This window comes from Eptesicus fuscus, chromosome 22, assembly GCF_027574615.1.
Source record: "Eptesicus fuscus isolate TK198812 chromosome 22, DD_ASM_mEF_20220401, whole genome shotgun sequence".
Lineage (NCBI taxonomy): Eukaryota > Metazoa > Chordata > Mammalia > Chiroptera > Vespertilionidae > Eptesicus > Eptesicus fuscus.
The window spans coordinates 42,188,175-42,206,139 of record NC_072494.1 but is presented as its reverse complement, the minus strand read 5'-3'; the positions used below and the strand labels follow the sequence as shown (position 1 = coordinate 42,206,139).

Here is a 17,965-nt window from a genome sequence, read left to right as displayed (position 1 = left end):
CGGCCCGGGCAGAGACTGGCAGTTCTCTCTTCCTCCTCCTCCCCCCTCTCCTCCTAACTCTTTGGGTCTGACTGCCCTCCCTCCACAGGGAGGAAAGGGGGGGTGTCCCAGCAATGCCTCTCACGTGTCCCCACCCGATGGCTCTGGTTAGGGGCCCAGGTGAGCTATTCAGGCCCCGGTCGGAAGGGCGCACCTCACAGGTATCCGCTGTGGGCACCGCATGCCCTCCTTCACCTCGTGTGTGATACGACAGCAACCTCTGCTGGGCCCTCAGTCACTGCGCCCAACAGTCCCACCCACGGCCTCTGCCTGCCACGCGGGCTGTCCCCTGGCCCGGCAGGACATGCCCTTGGGCTCGCTCCCTTCAGATATTCTAAGCTTGCCCCTCAGGAAATGCCCGTCCTGGCCCGACCGAGGCGGGTGTGGGGACAGTCACTGCCGCCCTCTCTCCCTGCCCGCCTCACCCTCAAGGTGGCCCAGGCTTCAGAGACCCCGGTCAGGAGGGGCTGCCCTATGCCCGCAGGCCCCCCACTCCCCTTGGGGCTCTGAGAAGCCTCCAGCCAGGGGACACCAGCCTCCCCTCCGCCAGAGCCCCGACCAGCCCTGGAGGCTCCGTGGAGTCCCCATTTGGCTTGGGGACGGGGCTCCCTCCTGGCCCCGGGGGGCGGGGAAAGCCACAGCTCTGGCCCAGTTCCTTCATTCTTCGCCATTCTCTCCTTACACCGCAGCCTGCTGTGGGCAGAGGTGAAGACGGGGACGATTACAGAAGGCACGCGTGGTGTCCCTCGTCCTGCGTGGGTGCGTCGCGGTTCCTGTCTGGAGCGTGAGGGGCCTCCTGGTCTCACCTGGGGCTTTAGCCAGATCCCAAACAAGAGGAACCCCCTTCCTTTTCTGTCCCATTCGCGAAGCTGTGCGGCAGGCTCCCAGCCCCGGCGCCGCTGCCGTGTGGGGACGCCGTGGTGGGGACCGTCACGCACTGCAGACGTGTGGCAGCACCCACGCCCTCTGGCCCTGCGTCTGCCCCGGGGCGGCATCCTCAGATGCTGCTAAACCTTCGAGGAGCAGCACTGTCCCCTGGTGAGAGCGCTGCGGAGCCGGCTAAGGGAAGTCCCCTAAACCGTAACCCAGGACCGGGCGGTGGCCTCACTGGAGGGTGTGAGCACACGTGTCAAGGCCAGGAAGTGATTACTGTGCGAGTGTCGTTGTAAGTGGCCCCCTGGGGAGTGCAGAGTGCTGGGGCAGCCCCGCCTCCGCCTCCCGCCCGCCACCGAGGCAGGAGGGCGCGTGCCCCGAGGAGCTGTGACTGGAGCCCAGCCCTGGCTCCTGCAGGAAGCTGGGCAGGGAGGCCCCTGTGACATCGGGCAGACAGCCCTGCCCTCTGGGAGCACAGGTCTGCACACAGTAGGGCTCTGAGGGCGAGAGCTGGGAGGTGCTCGCTCTCTCCCCTCTAAGAGCAGGTGACGTGGGGTAGGTAATAATGGAAACTGAAGTGGGTGGACTCTGGTCTTCCCCAGGAAACTTCTCCATCAAGAGACCATCTTTGCTTGGCCTTACACTTGATGCCCCCATCGGACGAGGCTCTAACTGCTTATTACTCTTAGGAGGAAAAAACAAACAGAAAAGCCAGCTGACTCTGAAACACAGGGTTTCCTCCCAATCTCTGCAGGGGCTGCCCGCGGGCCCAGCCCCTCCGCGCCCGACCCGGGCGTTGCTCCCACTTCTGGGATGTTCGCTCCAGCACGGAGGTCAGCTGCGTGATGTTATTACTCATCCCTTCGCTTTCCCTGGGAAGTGAAAAATAATGCGAACCACTCATGTACAGAGGCCGCGTTAGCTTTCCAAGAACTTCCGGAAAGGTCCCGGCCCCTTAGAGAGAAAGAAGGCTGTCCTCTGGCATCCAAAACCCCACCTCCGAAGGCCTGTGTGTAGAAAGGTTTCTTTATTATAAACGTCACATTCCAGGAGCAGGAAGGGGTGGGGTGGGAAGTGCAGGCGCGTGGGCAGGACCGGGTCCCCACACACCTGCCCAGAGCTCCGCGGCGGGAGGCTGCGGCCGGGGAGGCTCAGGTGACCTGCAGCGGGGCCTCCAGCATCTCCATCAGGAAGGTGTCGATGGGCGTGTCCCCGATGAGCTTGAAGAAGAAGAGGTGCTCCAGGCACTTGAGGCCGATGGAGCGCAGGGCGGGCAGGCGCAGCAGCAGCTTGGCGAACCTGCGGGGACCGGGAGGGCCAGGGCCAGGGGTCAGGCCTCTGGACCCCGTGATGGACGAGGGAGCCTGGCAGGGATGAGGGCAGCAGAGAACCTAACCCCAGGGGCGTCAGAAAAGGCTGGAAGGGAGGTATCTTCTTAAAGGGGACACTTCCGATGAGGAGCGTTCCAACGGGAATCTCAGCCTCCTGAAAGCATGTGTTTCGATGTTCATGCCGCAAGGAAATGTGTCAACACAAGGAAAGTAGACCAGCACCAGTTGCTCCTCTACACGGAGAAACTTCAGTCTGTACCCAGGCCAACACAAACCTCCCAGCGTGCGGTCACACAGCCCCTGAGTGCGTGTGAAAGGTGTCCCGTGCGGCGAAGGGCGGCTGGGTGAAGGGGGAGGCTGAGCCCGGCGGCCGCACCGAGGCTTTTACAGAATTTGGCAGAGGACACGGCTTCTCTATAAAGTGCAAAGTGAGACTAACTCTGGAAATGCTGTTTGACTCTAGAAATGCCGTTTTACAGTTGGAACCTGCTGAGTGTGCTGTACGACGGCTCTCTCTGCCGTCTGTCCTGGATGTCGGAGCCGAGATGGGGACCATGGGACTCAGTCACAGCCAGGGGTCTGCCTGCTGTCCCGCCTCCGGAGTCTGCCCCAGGGCGGCGAGGCCCGGTGGCGTGTATTCTGAAGTGTCCACTGGGTGGCAGCACTGCACCACTGAGAGCCAGGCCTCCCCACCCCTGGATGCCCTCCACCCTTTTCTGCAAACCAGAGGCGACTTCGACACTTTCCTTCCTGGCTGAGCCCAGGGCCAGCCCTGATGGAGCTGCTCAGCCTCAGGTGGTCACCTTGTGTGTCCACACCCAAGGGACACCCAGGGGCCCGGCCTCTGCTCCCCTCCCTGAACTCCCAAGCTCTGCCCAAGCCCAGGCCCCTGGCAGCCCCTTCTGGGAAAAACGGGCAGGTTGCAGCATTTTTTAAGTGACAGTCATAGAAACAGCCGGAATGCCAAGCCGGGCAGTGACTAAATACATCAGGACACACACCCCTGTGAAGCCCTACAAAGTGGTGGGAAGTGATACCGTGGTTTTTTAACACTTGATGAAACGCCTGGAATGGCTTTGGGAGGGAGAGAGCCCGCCAGGCTGGGGAGCTTCAGATTGTAAATGCTCCTTGTCTACACAAGGAGACTGGAAGGAAATACACCCCAAAATTCACAACCAACTTTTACTACCTGTTTTATGTGTTAAAAATATTTTCCTTGTTTCCCACCAAAGCTTGCTCTGCTTTTATAATTAGGAAAAAGCAAGGTTTGGTTTTCTGGGGTTTGTCTCTTGTTGTTGGGTTTGGGGTAGTAGTTTGTTTGTTTGTTGGCTGGTTGGTTTAAGATAAAGAACACGACTAGAGCCATTCTGAGAACGGCTGCAGGTGCGCTTCTCCCAACGCCTGCACACAGTGTGTGCTCACAGACGCCAGTGTGTGCTCACAGACGCCCCAGTGTGTGCTCACAGACGCCCCAGTGTGTGCTCACAGACGCCCCAGTGTGTGCTCACAGACACCCCAGTGTGTGCTCACAGACGCCCCAGTGTGTGCTCACAGATGCCCCAGTGTGTGCTCACAGACACCCCAGTGTGTGCTCACAGACGCCCCAGTGTGTGCTCACAGATGCCCCAGTGTGTGCTCACAGACGCCAGTGTGTGCTCACAGACGCCCCAGTGTGTGCTCACAGACGCCACAGTGTGTGCTCACAGACGCCACAGTGTGTGCTCACAGACGCCACAGTGTGTGCTCACAGACGCCCCAGTGTGTGCTCACAGACGCCAGTGTGTGCTCACAGACGCCCCAGTGTGTGCTCACAGACGCCACAGTGTGCGCTCACAGACGCCACAGTGTGTGCTCACAGACGCCACAGCGTGTGCTCACAGACGCCCCAGTGTGTGCTCACAGACGCCCCAGTGTGTGCTCACAGACGCCACAGTGTGCGCTCACAGACGCCACAGTGTGTGCTCACAGACGCCCCAGTGTGTGCTCACAGACGCCCCAGTGTGTGCTCACAGACGCCCCAGTGTGTGCTCACAGACGCCCCAGTGTGTGCTCACAGACGCCCCAGTGTGTGCTCACAGACGCCCCAGTGTGTGCTCACAGACGCCCCAGTGTGTGCTCACAGACGCCCCAGTGTGTGCTCACAGATGCCCCAGTGTGTGCTCACAGACGCCCCAGTGTGTGCTCACAGACGGGTAGGCTGCCCCAGGGCTGCATTCAGCAGAATCCCCCGCACGCGGCTGAGGGCACAGGCACCAGGCCTGGTGTTGGGCCCTTCAGTCTCACCTGCAGCAGGAGACCCTCCTGTCTGTCCACCAACCCCTCCCTCCCCCCCACTGCCCTCCCCCCCCACTGCCCTCCCTCCTTGGCTATGGCACTGGGTGGCCATGTGACCAAGTTCTCACCAATGGAAGTGAGCGCAGGGAGGGGTCCTTCCAGAGGGAGGGGCCGCCCACAGGTGCCCACCTGATGGAGCACTTGAGTTGGTACCCCTCCCCCGGGAGCTGGCTTTTCAGGCCATTTCACTGTGGACATTGCCTTTGCTGCGACCACATTCCATTCTCCCCGCTCCGGGTCTGCACAAAGAAGTCTCCGCCCAGAAAAGCCCGCCAAGAGTCCTTTAAAAGCCGCTGACTCCCCTCGCTGGGGCTGGAGCCATCCAGGCTCAGCCACCTGGGGTGCGGATGATCGAATAACGTGATCCCTCACCACTCTGGCCTCGTGCATTCCTCGACCTCACAGCTCTGGGGTGCGTGGAGCGGGAAGGAAGCAGCTGGGCCCAGGTGGGGTGTGCACAGTCCCCTCTTACAGCAGCGGACTGATTCGCGAGAAAGCATGGAGCCTGGGTTTTGCTCTCTGGTGGCATTTGGGAGGTCTGCAGCCCTGGCTCACCCCCCCAACACCCGTTACTGTGCCCACTGGCTGAGGCCCACCGCTCGGGCGGTTCAAGCCTCCGACAGACAGTGGCTCGGCCTCTCTGGCCAGTGGACAGGAACTGGCGTGTGACCCAGAAAAACGGCTTCGCAGACATCAGCCCTCACCTAGTCACTGGGGGAACTGGGAGCCTGGAAAAGTAATGCTAACTCCAAAACTGATGTCTTCAGGGCAGTTTTTCAGGTTTTGCTTTCAGTTTCCTGTGAGATTTAAGATGAGAGCTGACTGAGGAGGGAACTCTCATTTAGCTGTGCTTCGGGGGAAAGATCTGAGAAAAGAGGTCAGTGACCTGGGAAGACCTGTATGGGCGACGGCCAGCTGGTCTGAGAGCTCCTGGCCAACGTCCTTTTCAGACAAGGAGCCCAGACCCAGACCAGCGCCCGCTGGAGGCCACCGGGGCAGCCCGCGACCAAGGTCACCTCTGCTGGCCACCAGAGCCATCTCCAGCGGGGGTGCGGGGCCGGTCCCTGGCAATCCCAGCCCTTTTGGCACCAGGGAGGCCTGGGCTCCTGTCCAGCCACCATCCCCCCCCCCCCACACACACACACACACACACACACCCTCCCCCGCACACCAGCTCTGTGACCTTGGGCAGCTCCTGACCTTTCTGAGCTCCGTGACTGGTTAGAAATCAGAGATAATGAGACCCACACATTCATGCACTTGCTTGTGCGTCCAGCGCTTAAAGACGGACCTCTGTCGGCACGGCCCGGGCTCTGCTTCCCTGAGCTTGCCGAGATTAAGTCCCACTTGGGAACACTCTCCACCGCGCCTGCCCCACTGCCTGTCAGTGCGGCCAGGCCTCCCGCGCCTCACCTGCCTGGCTGGTCCGGGTACTTCTGCTTGGTGTAGGCCTCGAGGGTGGCGTAGACCTTCTCCCGAAGGGTCTCGACCTCAGAGGGGTTGGACAGACCCTTGGCATCTGGAACAGACGACTGATTTAAGCTCCGGTGACGCCTTCCGCAGAGGCGGCCCACCCCGCAGTCACCAGACACCACGGGAGGGAGCAACTGGGAAACACTGACCCTAGACTGCAGGGGCCGAGGTGCCCACAGCCGACTCCCTGGAGGAGTTTTACCTCATCTGGGCCATTCCAGAAACAGTCCCTTCATGTGTGGGCCTACTGTGTGCTAAGCATGGACTCAATGATGAGATGGTACAAAGCCAGAGACCGGGTCCCACATCAGTGAACTGAGCGCCGACTACAGATCCCAGAGCCCATTCCCCCCTCCCCACCACCAGAGGCGTCTGGGAAGCCGCACCCCTCCCCCTGACACCTCCTCTTCCTGCCTGCAGGGCACCAGGGCACCATCGCTGCTCCCGCCCACCCCCGTCTCCCTGGTGTCCCTTCTCAGGTGCTTTCTGAATCTTCCTCTCCCCCAGCCTCCAGGCACCAGCCCAGACACAAGGTCCTGGTTCCCACCCCCCCACCCCCCGGCCCCGTTTCCATCAATGAGAACTCCACTTTCCTACCTGTTCAGAGAAACGAAGCCAACAGCTCTGAGAACTATATCTAACACCTCTCTTCCTCCCACATCGGCACATCGACATCTAATCCATCGGCAAATCCTGTGGGCTTTGCCTGAAATTCCATGCTGACTCTGACCACTCTGACCACCTCCCTCACTGCCACCCAAGGCCACTGCCATCTCTCCTCTCCCCCCACCCAAACGCCCACACCCACACCCACTCAGGACTTTCCAAGACAGCGGTGGGAGTGGAGGCCATGAGGAGCTGGCCCTGTGCCCCACCTGGGACAGTCTCCTGGCCCTGCGTCCCTGTCCCGGCTGAGCTCGAGGCCCGAGCGCCGCACCACGCCTCACCTGGGTTAAACAGCACGATGGCGCGCAGGCACCCCAGCTCCGACTTGTCCATCTGCATGTCTTTCATTTTGGAGACCAGCTCGGTCAGGACTCTGTTCCCAGGAAACATGGCAGGCGACGATGAGATCAGGACAGTGAGCACGAGCGGCATCTCTTATGCCCCCGCCCCATTGGCAGACGATGCCCCGGGGAGTAAGGTGCGGCCCCTGACCTCAGACATGGAAACACACACAGCAATGCAAAGCCAGGAACGGCCGTGCGCCAAGTCCAGGGCACACAGGTGGCGGGTGACGCAGGCTGGAGAGGCAGCCTGGGGTGGGAAATCAGTAGAAATGCAACAGGCCGAGCAGAGGGCCTGCATGTGGGGAACACAGCGGGATAGCACGCAGTGACCGGAGAAGCCTGCAGGCCAGGACGGGGCCGGAGCCCACAGAGGACCAGGCGGGTCTGCGTGGACCACGTGGTGGGAATGACACAGGAGAGGAGACAGGAGGTGGACCTCACGTGGCCATGGACCGACTGTGATGGAGCTGGGGAGGGGCCAGGGGGGCCTTGCACTTGGACAGAGAGCTCCTCTCTCCTGTCCTCCATCCTCTCACCTGAGCCATTCACCTCTCACTTCACTCGCCCCCTAAGCACACGGCTGACTCCCTCAGCAGCATTTAGGGCACGGAACCCCAGACGGAGGCCGTCACCACCTGACCTGAGATCCTGGCCTGTCTCCTCGGGTCCGGTCCTGGCGCCCTGCCTATCCTGCTCCGAGGAGAAGCAGGTCAACACCCCCACCCCCAAGTTAGCAGGTCATGCCAACAACCAGCCTCTCCTCTGACCCCACAGGGGTCACGGGTCCCCCATTTGCCCACGACTGCTCTGGCGCTGACCCGCTCCACCTCGTGGTCTCAGCCTTTCTCCTCATCCTCCCTCAGCCTCCAGGCCCACTGGTCTCCTGGGCTCTGCTTCCAGCCATGGGCGGCTCTGGGCTCTGTCCATCCACATCCCGTCACTGCCCACAGCACATGTGCATACATGCATGCACGCATACACATGTGCACATATGAAGGCACACACACGTGTGCACACACACAACGACGCAGAAGACACACCTGTCAAAGATGGAGCCCACGCCGGCACTGTGGGCGCTGCTCCGGTGCACGTGCAGCCCGGTGGCCAGGAGAATGCCGTCCTGCACGGAGACCGAGCGGTGGGAGAAGGAGGCGATCAGAAGCTCGTTCCACCCTGCGGGACGAGAGGAGGCCGTGAGGGGCAGTCTGGCTTCATGGAGATCACCCGGGGACAAAGCCGAATCGGAAGTCCGGGGAGGTGAAATGCCGGGGTTCCCAGTGCAGCCTGGAAGGCCAGCTTGAGGACAGGGCTCTGCTTCCCCCGTCAATCAGCAAATACGGACTGAACATGGCACAGGGACAGCACTGTGTTAGCTGTCACTGCGGGGGCTCAGAGCGGGCTGGTGTCTGTGGGGGTGACGGGCGGCGCTGGCACGGCGTGGAGCTCCGGTCACGGCCGCTGCGGGCTCCGTATCTCACAGGGACGTGGCTCCCGGCCTCCGCCCGCCTTCATGGCATCCGCGGGCGGGCTCAGTGAGGAAGAGACCTGGCAGGTGGCAGCTGCTCCGTGCCCCAGAAATGGAAGCCACCGAGGGCGCGGCACAAAGAACCCCAAAATAGGAAGGGCCCGGGTGCGTCTGGGACACGCCTGCGTCTAAGTGGGTGGCGCCCTCGCCTCCCTGTGGGTGGGAATGACTGCACTTTCCGCGTTCACAGGCGTCATGGGGCGCGGCTTCAGGCGGCCCCAACCAGGAGGACTGAACTGTCTTCGAAAGTGAGACGCTAGCTACGAAGCCGGTAAGATTCACGTGGAAGAGTCACTCCTCCGTCCACAGGCACTGTCCCTGGGGGTTGGGAGTGTCTGGGGAGGCCCCCCGAGTTGAGAGCCTGCGGATCACCCAGAGAAAGAGCCACCCTGCCGCGATCCTGCCGTCAGCGTGGCGCACGGCTCGGGCGGGGTTAGCGTCCTGCGGGGAACGTCCGACGGCAGCCCCGCGATTGTCCCGACAGCCTACCTGCCCGGAGCAGGATGACCTGGTCCTCCAGCGTGAGGCCCGAGAAGTGCGGGATGCGCTTGGCCCACTCGACCAGGGTGAACAGCTGCTTGTCGGCCGCGTGGCAGATGTTGGTGACGGGGTCGTTGGTCTGAAACGGGACACGCTCAGGCTGGAGTCGGGGCCCAGCACGCCCTCCGCCCCCAGGCCGGGGAGTGGCCGGCGCCCAGGGCACGTACCGAGCTCTCCATGCTCATGTCCCCGTAGGACTCTGTCTTCGGCTCCACGGCGAGTTCCGCCTCCAGGATCCGCTCCACCGGCATGCCTTCCTGGGCGCCGCCCGCGCACTCGGCCTCGCTCTCCGCCCGCTCCCGGCTCCTCTGCCTCTCCTCCTGCACGGCTGGCACACGGAGGACACACAGATGGCACCGGTGCCAGGAGAGCGGTGGGAAGGGGCGGCCTGCCTACGCCGCCTGTGTGTAAGGTGGGCGTGACCTTGGCGCTGAATCGGGGTGTCGTGGTGCTGACAGAGGCTACCTGCTCACACCTGTGCGGCTACGCGGGCCTGGAGCCCACGTCCTCCACAGTCGGGGTGGCGAGGACCCTAGGAAGTCTGCCTCTGAAGCTCTGACCACTCCGATCTGCCCTCTCTTCACGAGCCGCTTTCCCGTGCCCCACGGCCCCACGGCCCCTCCGCCCTCCCGCGGCCCCTCCGCCCGCCGCCCTCCAGTACGCCGGGAGCTGCGGGGCTGAGGGGCAGGCACCTCACGCTGCCCTCCTGCCCCGTCAGGGCCCAGGCAGCGCCCTTGGCCTCACATCCCATCAGCGCTGCCCGGGCGGCGGCCTGTGCACAGGTCACCTGACCTGCATCAGGGATGCTCTTCGGGGCCCTGGGGGGTTCGTAAGTGAGCGGGCGAGGCAGTCACCCGGATGGCCTTCCAGACCCGAGGCTGATTGGGGGGTGTGGGGGTGTGGGGGGGTGGACCCGGCAAAGCTGGAGCTGCAACGACCCCGCCTCCCAAGCTGAGCATTTCCAGCCTCCTGGCCCCGCGCCCCCAGCGCCCCTGCGTCTGTGCGTGGGGTGAGGCCGCCCACGGCCCTGTCCTCCAGCCAGAGACCAGCCTGACGGCCGGCGTCCACCCAGAAAGCGCTGCTGCCCGCTCCTCGCTCCGGAGCACAGCGGCGCGGGGCGCTGCTCAAGGCCAAGATGAAGGAAACGGTCACTAAGCTGGTGGCTCGCGTGGGACCCAGCGACTCACGTGGCCGCTCCGCTGGCCCCTCCGGCCTCTCGCTTCCCTCCCTCCTGCCTCTGTCCACGCCCCAAGCTCCTCTCTGAGGGGCTGGCCGCCCACTGGCTGAAGAGTGGACTGGAACCCCGGCGGGACCTCTGACCTGTCCTGCAAGCGAGGTCCCTGGTCTTCTAGAGGAGGAGGAGGGCGCAGGATCTCGCACCCCTCAGCCCCTGGGGGCACCCACCAAGCACCCCCGGGAAACGGTCTTACGTGGTGGGGTGGGGCCAGGTGGGAAGGCGGGAGCCAGGAACCAAGGAGAGAGGATAAAGCAGGGGCAGGGAGAGGAGAGGAGCGAGCAGGAGAGAGAAGGAGAAAAGCAGTGTGCTGGGGTCGAAGCCCTCTTTTCTAAAACGGCCTCCACTTTCTGGCTAAGCGACATCAGACACAGCCCTCCACCTGCCAAGCCCCCGTTTCCCTGGATGGGAAGGGGGAGCCGTGGTCCTTGGCTGAGGTTGTCCGGTGAGGATTAAATGAGACAATTACAGAAAGTTCACAGGGTGGGTATTTCCTCTTCCTGCCGCTCTTCACCCCCCGGGCTTCTGCCCGGTCCTGTCCCATCTCCCGATCGGTCCTTCCTCCTCCAGGTCTGCCCTCCTCCCTCCGTCCTGCCCCGCCGATCCTCACTGACTGCCAGCACACAGCTGTCACACGCACTCATTATCAGCTGCATTTGCTGGTTGCAGTTGAACGCGTCTTGTATTAATTTTTCAAGGTTAAAATCTGGGAAAGCAGGTGGAGGGAGCCTCGATAGGCTCTCAAAGAAAATCCCCTGCAGGCCTCTCAGGAAGGGACCCGGGCCTCGGAGGGTGCTCCACCTCCCCCCTTCTCCACAAATGGCGTGACCCGGGCCACAGAGCGTGCCGTCCTGAGCCAGGAGCCAGTCTCCTGTTGGGGCATCTTCTGTTTGGCAGACATTCTGAGCCGCTGCCCACGTCAGGGCACATCCAGGGGGTGCTGGGTGACCTTAAATAGACCCACGTCCCGCCTTACAACAGACTGCCCAACCATCAAACGGAAGTGGCTATCCAGTGTGAATGAATCAAAATTATACCTTTTTTTGGTCTGGTTAGCCAAAAAAATAATACTTTTTTGGTGTCCCACAGAATTTTAGTAATGAGTTAATGTGTGCTGTGAGATGAAAAAAGTTGAAATTGCTGCTTTAGTTCAATCGTATGCACTTAACACGTCAACCTGAAACTGGCCTCACCACCCTGGGGGTGAGCGCCCCGCAGACACCAGCCCTCTGGCCGGTGGGAGGTGCTGTGGGTCATTAGTCTCAAGTGCGGGCCGCAGGGCAGTGGCAGCCACAGAGAGCGGGGAGCAGAGTGCCCCCAGCTGCTCCTGCCCCCCTCTCCCAGCCTGTGGCCACTGAGGGGGGAGGCCTGGAGGGGAAGGGGGCCTGACCCCGTGCGCCTCGCTCTCCGGGCGCCCTCACGGGCAGGGGTGGGAGCCAGGAGCAGCCCGAGGAGGAGCGGTCGGGACTGCAAAGAGCCAGGTGTCTGGGACTGTGGTGAAAGCAGCGGGAGCAGGGAGCACAGAACGACTCAAGGCCCAGCTTGAGGCAGAGATACGATGTCTCCCCACCACGTGTGGTGTGTCAGAGAAAGAGGGCGGCCAGTGGTTTCTGGTCTGAGCCGCTGGGAAATGGCCATTTTCTAAAGGGGGAGACGGGGGAGCAGAGTATCAGGAGCCCAGGCTTGGGTCTGCCAATCTGAGAATCGTCAGACATCAGGGCGGCGGGGGGCGGGGCATCCGGTCCCGGGTGTGAGCCGGGCAGGGAGGAGCCCAGGGCGCCCCTGCTCAGGAGACGGAGGGCCTGCCCTCTGCTCACTCATGACTGGCGGGGCCTGGGACACGCTCCCCTCGCCCGGCTCACACCGGCCCGTCTCCCCGGCCGGCGAACGGCTGATTACGTGACTCTCCATCGGACACACCGAGGCTCCCGGAGCTCAGTCCCCCTGGCAGCCTCTCTCAGCAGGGGCTCAGTCCCCCTGGCAGCCTCTCTCAGCAGGGGCTCAGTCCCCCTGGCAGCCTCTCTCAGCAGGGGCTCAGACCCTCTCCCTGCCTCGTCCATGGGTGTCAGGGCCGCCCCTCCTCACAGGCAGATCCACGGGCTGAGGCGCCACCGGGCCTGACCGCACACCCGCACCCGCTTCCGAGAGGCAGGCCTCGCACACGGAACCGGAGTCACCGTGGACACCACGTACCACGGTCTGCTAGGTGAACAGTGGCCCGTTCAATGCATTTGTGCTGCTCAGTGGCCCTTACAAATGAACAGAAAGCACTTTTGGAACTTTTTTCTCACTGCAACAACGCAGCCGACCACCTGCAACTGGAAAGGCGTCCTGGCTTAAAAGTGCATGCCCGCGGCCTTCCTGACGGAGCGGCGAAGCCTGGTGACTGTGATGCCATGACCCAAAGACAGGGGTACACCCACCTCAGGGGCCTGCAGCCGCCAACCTGCCAGCAGGGCGTGGACTCGGCCGGTTCCCCAGAGGGAGGGGCAGGATGAGAGGGGAGATGCGGCCCGCCCAGGCTGTCCGCCGTCCCCCTGCAGGGAGGGCGCCAGGGCCCTCACACCGGGCCTCAGATTTTCTCTCTGCCGCTGGAGGGTCCAGACTGGGCGTCATCTGAGCACCAGGGAGGCAGGTGGGGAGCAGGAAGCTGCCCCGCCCCTCCTCTGGGGACACGTTCCCTCGGGCAGCACGCACATCTGACTGCGGTCATGGCAGCGCCCTTCCTCCTTCCCCCAGGGGCCCTGCGTCTGCCACGCGTGCCCACGTGCTGCTGGGCCCGCGCCCGGGGGAGGGCCCACCTTCCCGCTTCATGCCCATGACCAGGCACTTCTGGTAGCGGCAGTACTGGCAGCGGTTGCGCTGGCGCTTGTCGATGAGGCAGTCCTTGTTGTCCCGGCAGGTGTACAGCAGGTCCTTGCGGATCGTCCGCTTGAAGAAGCCTTTGCAGCCCTCACAGCTGTACACGCCGTAGTGCTTGCCTGTGGGGGGAACAGCACGTGTGTGCCTGCTCCTGTCACCCCTTCTTGTCCCCACCCCACACCCCCGCCCCCGGAAACTGGCGTATTCCATGGGCAAGAAGCAAAGATGGCCCTCGGAGAAGCCCAAGCACCTGTTCCCCCCCCCCACACTGAGCCTGAGGGCCTGTCCCCCACCCCCCACACTGAGCCCGAGCGCCTGTCCCCCCCACACTGAGCCCAAGCGCCTGTCCCCCACACTGAGCCCGAGCGCCTGTCCCCCACACACTGAGCCCAAGCGCCTGTCCCTCCCACACTGAGCCCGAGCTCCTGTCCCCCCCACACTGAGCCCGAGCCCCTGTCCCCCCCACACTGAGCCCGAGCGCCTGTCCCCCCCACACTGAGCCCGAGCGCCTGTCCCCCCGACACACACTGAGCCCGAGTGCCTGTCCCAGGGCCCCTCCAGGCCGTCCCTCGGGGCCACCAATCCCGGGAGCGATATTAGAAGGGTCCCGAGCTTAGGTTTTGTTTGCATTACTGTATCACGCATCCCGGTATTTAGTTAAACAGCGCACTCTGCCTCCATTAGACCTCAGTGCTCTTAGTGAAAGGATTTATTCTCCTTGCAGGAGGCCCTCAGCTTCACTGACATTTCCCCAGAGTGAGGCCCGAAGACGCCGGGACCCCCTCTCAAAAGCATTACCCTCCTCCCGGCACTGAGCGGCCTCTGACGTGCGCGCTCCACGCTCTGGGCAGCGGGAGAAAGAAACCGGCGCCCGGTCTTCCTAGCGCCACGGGGTGCGGCCGGGAGCTGCGGCCCGAGGCCTGCTGGGCGGTGGCTTTGCTGGACCCGGAACAATCTCCATCACCACCTGCCCCGCCTTCCGGGTCCCGTGGCCCAGCCGCAGGCCAGTGTGTGCCGGGAGAGCCAGCACCCCTCCCACCCCCCGAAACCCCCAGGCGTCGACCACCAAGCGCACGTACCTGAGGACCTGTCCCCGCAGATGGCGCAGATGTGTTTGACCAGCGGCCCGGGGCTGGCGGACGGGTAGTTCATGTTCCCGAGCCCGGGGAGCCCGGCCAGGGGCTTGACGTCCTCGGAAATGCTGACCCCGTTGACCACATTGAGCTGCACGAGAGAGAGAGCAAGGGCAGTGACGGACGGAGCCAGCAGCCAGCCGAGCCGAGCCGAGGCCCCCAGGGAGCGCGGGTCTGCCTAAGAGTGGACTCTGGCTGAGCGCAGGGAAGGCCGTGTGCCCGGGGGTCCTGGGAGGAGAGTGGGCAGAAGCGCATCATTCCTCCCTTCCGGGAGAGCACAGGCTCCGTGGGCCAGAGTCCTGCGCTGCCTCCTCCCGGCGCCCGCCCTGGGCTGGCAGGTGCGGGGAGCTGGCCCATGTGAGTGTCTGAGCACGGCCCTGCACGCACCCCCTCTGGCCCCCTCACTGCCGGCATCAGCTCCTCGTGCCCCCGGGGCCACTGCTGAGGGCTCTGTGCTCTTCCCAGAGGACGAGTCAGCAGAGCCTCCGGCCGCGCTCAGTGCCGTGGGCACAGCTCACCTCTGGGCAGCGCAGGGAGAGGCAGAGTCTACAAGACCTGTCTCTGTTCCTACGCAGGCAGGCCTGGCAGGGGGCAGGACAGGCCGCCCTGAGACAGCACGCGCAACGCAGGGGAGGGGCGGGGTGTTGGAGTGGCTGTGGGGCTGAGGAGGGGTGTTGGAGTGGCTGTGGGGCTGAGGGGGGGTGGTGTTGGAGTGGCTGTGGGGGTGAGGAGGGGTGTTGGAGTGGCTGTGGGGGTGAGGGGGGTGGTGTTGGAGTGGCCGTGGGGCTGAGGGGGGCGGGGTGTTGGAGTGGCCATGGAGGCAGCTGGGGGGTGACCCCTTGGGGGTGGAAGGGGTCCCTGGCCTCTGTGTGGTCCATGTGAACGGTGAGGCACATGCCTAACCCAGTGACTGCGATTCTCACACCACCCAAAGGCGGTTTTCTTCCTGAGCCAAGGCCTTTGGGACAGAGGGAATGACGGATACACATAACTCAGAGCCGAGAGAAGCGCCTTCCACCTACACCAGCTTAGCAAGTCACTCAGCCATGGAGGGCAGGAGGTGGCCGAGGTGCAGTGAGGGGCCGGGACGGACAGCCACAGCCCCTGCTCTGCACCAAAGTTGCCGGGAAGTGTTTTAATGAACGCACATGAGCCCCGGCTGATGCTCAGTGGGTTCGAGCATCGAGGATCCGCAGGGCGCAGGTTCGATCTCCGGTCAGCACACATGCAAGAGTCAACCAATGAATGCAGCAAAAGTGCAACAACAGATTGATGTTTCTCTCTTCTCTCTCTCTCTCTCTCTCTCTCTCTCTCTCTCTCTCTCTCTCTCCCTCTCTCCCCCAGTCTCTCTCTCACCCCGCTCCCCACTCCTTCCCCTTCCTCTTTTTATACAGGCATCTCAACCTTGTGCCCAGTTTGGTTTGCTGGAACACAGTAAGCCTTGCATATACACTGGGAGCACGGAAATAATCAGACGCCTGGACCCCCACCCCCCCGCCACCCCCGCCGCCGCCAGAGTTGGGAGCCAGTGGGTCCATGCCCTCGGCATGGCCTTGTGCTAAGTTTACCGGGTAAAGGTGTGTGGCCAGGACTGAGCATCGCCGTGCAGTGGGGATGGCGTCCCTGTGGAGCCTCCGCCCCGATGCCTCCACGCTGCCCGTGTGGCCTGCAGGTCCCCAATCATCTTTGACTCAGTTTCCCTGTCTGTAAACTGAGCACGGGAATACCTACCCGAGCTGCGGCGGGCTAGAGGAGATAATGGTGCAAAGTGCCGACCCTGATGCCCGGCACACACTATCATTCCGGTGAAATCTGGTCAATTCAGACAAGAATTCTGAGTGCTTATTACGAGCCCACATCCTACAACATGCCAGGAATCGAGCGGTGACGTGAGGCCACGCGCGCCCGGGGCAGAGGATTCCATTTCTTCGCTGGGAACGTCAGAAAACTATTGGATGTTGTCATAACACTGGGTGCTTCTTATCTCTGGACACGTGCCCCACCTCAGCGCGCGCTGATTTTTAAGAAACGGGGAGGCTTCCCGTCAGGCGAATTCTGGGCAACGTTTTGTGCCTCAAGAAACAGGCAGGAGCTCTTAGGTCCACCCCATGAAATGGGAGCATTTTAGGTCAGATGACCCCCAAAGAGAGCCTCTAGCTGACCAGGGCCCTGTCCCCTAGCCCTCAGATGAGCGGAAAGGTCACGGGAACGAGGAGGCCCCGCCACCTGGGCTCGGGAGGCCGTGCCCTGCCTTCCGTCCCGCCCGTCTCCGCCGGCCGGTGCGCCCTGCGGCTGCCGTGATCACGCAGCAGCACTCACTGGGGGGCTGCCATCGGCGCCACCGGCTCTGGGAAGCCTGCTCGACGCTAATCAAGTATTTAATCTTCACAACAACCCTGGGGGGGCCTTCCTATTTTCAGACGAGGAAATTGAGCCCTAACGTGTTTTATTCATTTATTCTTTCAGAAATCCTGTGGGGGCACAAGAAGAAAGACACACAGGCACTGCCTCAAGGACCTAGCCACTAATGAGATTAAAAGTCAGGGTAGTTTAAGAAGAAAGACCATGAGCAATGGAGATCAGGGAAGACTTCCTGAAGGAGGTGGCATCTGAGCTGGGACTGGACAGCCTTCGCCAATGGGCAGGATTAGGATGGGCCAGTGATGAGCAAAAGGCTGTGAGCACCCAGGCCTGTGAGGAAGCCCTGGTGTGTGTCCGGTGGGTGGATGGGGACGCGGGGGAGGCGGCTGTGACAGAGCCCGGGCTTGACTGCCGGGCTAAGGGGGGCGGATTGAGGTTGGGAGGCCATGAGGAGCCACTGGAGGTTCTGAGCAGAGGAACAACATCCTCCACCTCCGCCTCGGGCAGCAACACGGGAAAAGCCTGAGGAGACACACAATCTGTCGCACCTGCCCCGGTGCCTTCCCGACCCAGCAGGTGGAAGGAATGGCTCTTGGACCCTGGGGTCCCCTGGCCCTGGCAGCTGCCTGCCCGCCTCCCTGGCAGGAGCCCCTCTCCTACCCGTCCTGAGTCTGGTGGTGGGAAGGGGTGGCTGGGACGGGGGCGGCTGCTCCGTCTCCGACAGCCTGTCTTGCTTGGGGGTTGTTTGCGCTGAGCAGGGGAGAGGAGATCGAAGGCCGCCAGCAGAGCGCAAAGCCGTTGGCTGCCTGGCCCCAGCCCTGGCCCCGCTGCCCCTTCCATCGGGAGCAGCCCTGCTGAAGGGGCCCCGGGGCGGCGGCTCCAGGCTCTGGCTGCCGCCTGAGCGGGATAGAAACCCCCCGGATCATCGAGGAGCACGGGGCCCACATTTCTGAGCTGCTTTCAGCCCAAATGGCCCCACTGAAGGCAGGTGTGTGGCCGGCGGCTGCAGGAAGGCCCTCCCTTCCTAGTGGCGCCCAGTTAACCCGGTGAGGGTCTAGGCCGTGAGGACCGAGCCTCCGCGGGGAGCGGAGCCTGCGGCCAGACCCACCCTCCCTCACCGTGCCCTGCTGCACGACAGAGCCAGGTCACGTCCCAGAGACTCCGGCTCCCGTCTACACACAGGCCAGAGGGGCTCAGACGCGGCGGGTGTGGGTGGCAGGTGAGCAGGAGGGAGGTAGACTGAGAAGGGG

The 17,965-nt window shown here is 63.0% G+C and overlaps 1 protein-coding gene across 1 annotated transcript in view; it reads right to left on the bottom strand.

Annotated features, from left to right (window-relative positions):
* Positions 1-1,938: 1,938 nt before the first annotated feature.
* RXRG (retinoid X receptor gamma) overlaps positions 1,939-17,965 on the bottom strand; it is a 138,602-nt gene continuing 122,575 nt past the window's right edge. Inside the window, 8 exon segments of the mRNA XM_054711633.1 lie at positions 1,939-2,211; positions 5,991-6,096; positions 6,998-7,089; positions 8,101-8,233; positions 9,075-9,273; positions 9,275-9,453; positions 13,161-13,340; positions 14,301-14,445. Of these exon segments, the coding sequence (XP_054567608.1) occupies positions 2,064-2,211; positions 5,991-6,096; positions 6,998-7,089; positions 8,101-8,233; positions 9,075-9,273; positions 9,275-9,453; positions 13,161-13,340; positions 14,301-14,445 (1,182 nt within the window). The 3' untranslated portion in view covers positions 1,939-2,063.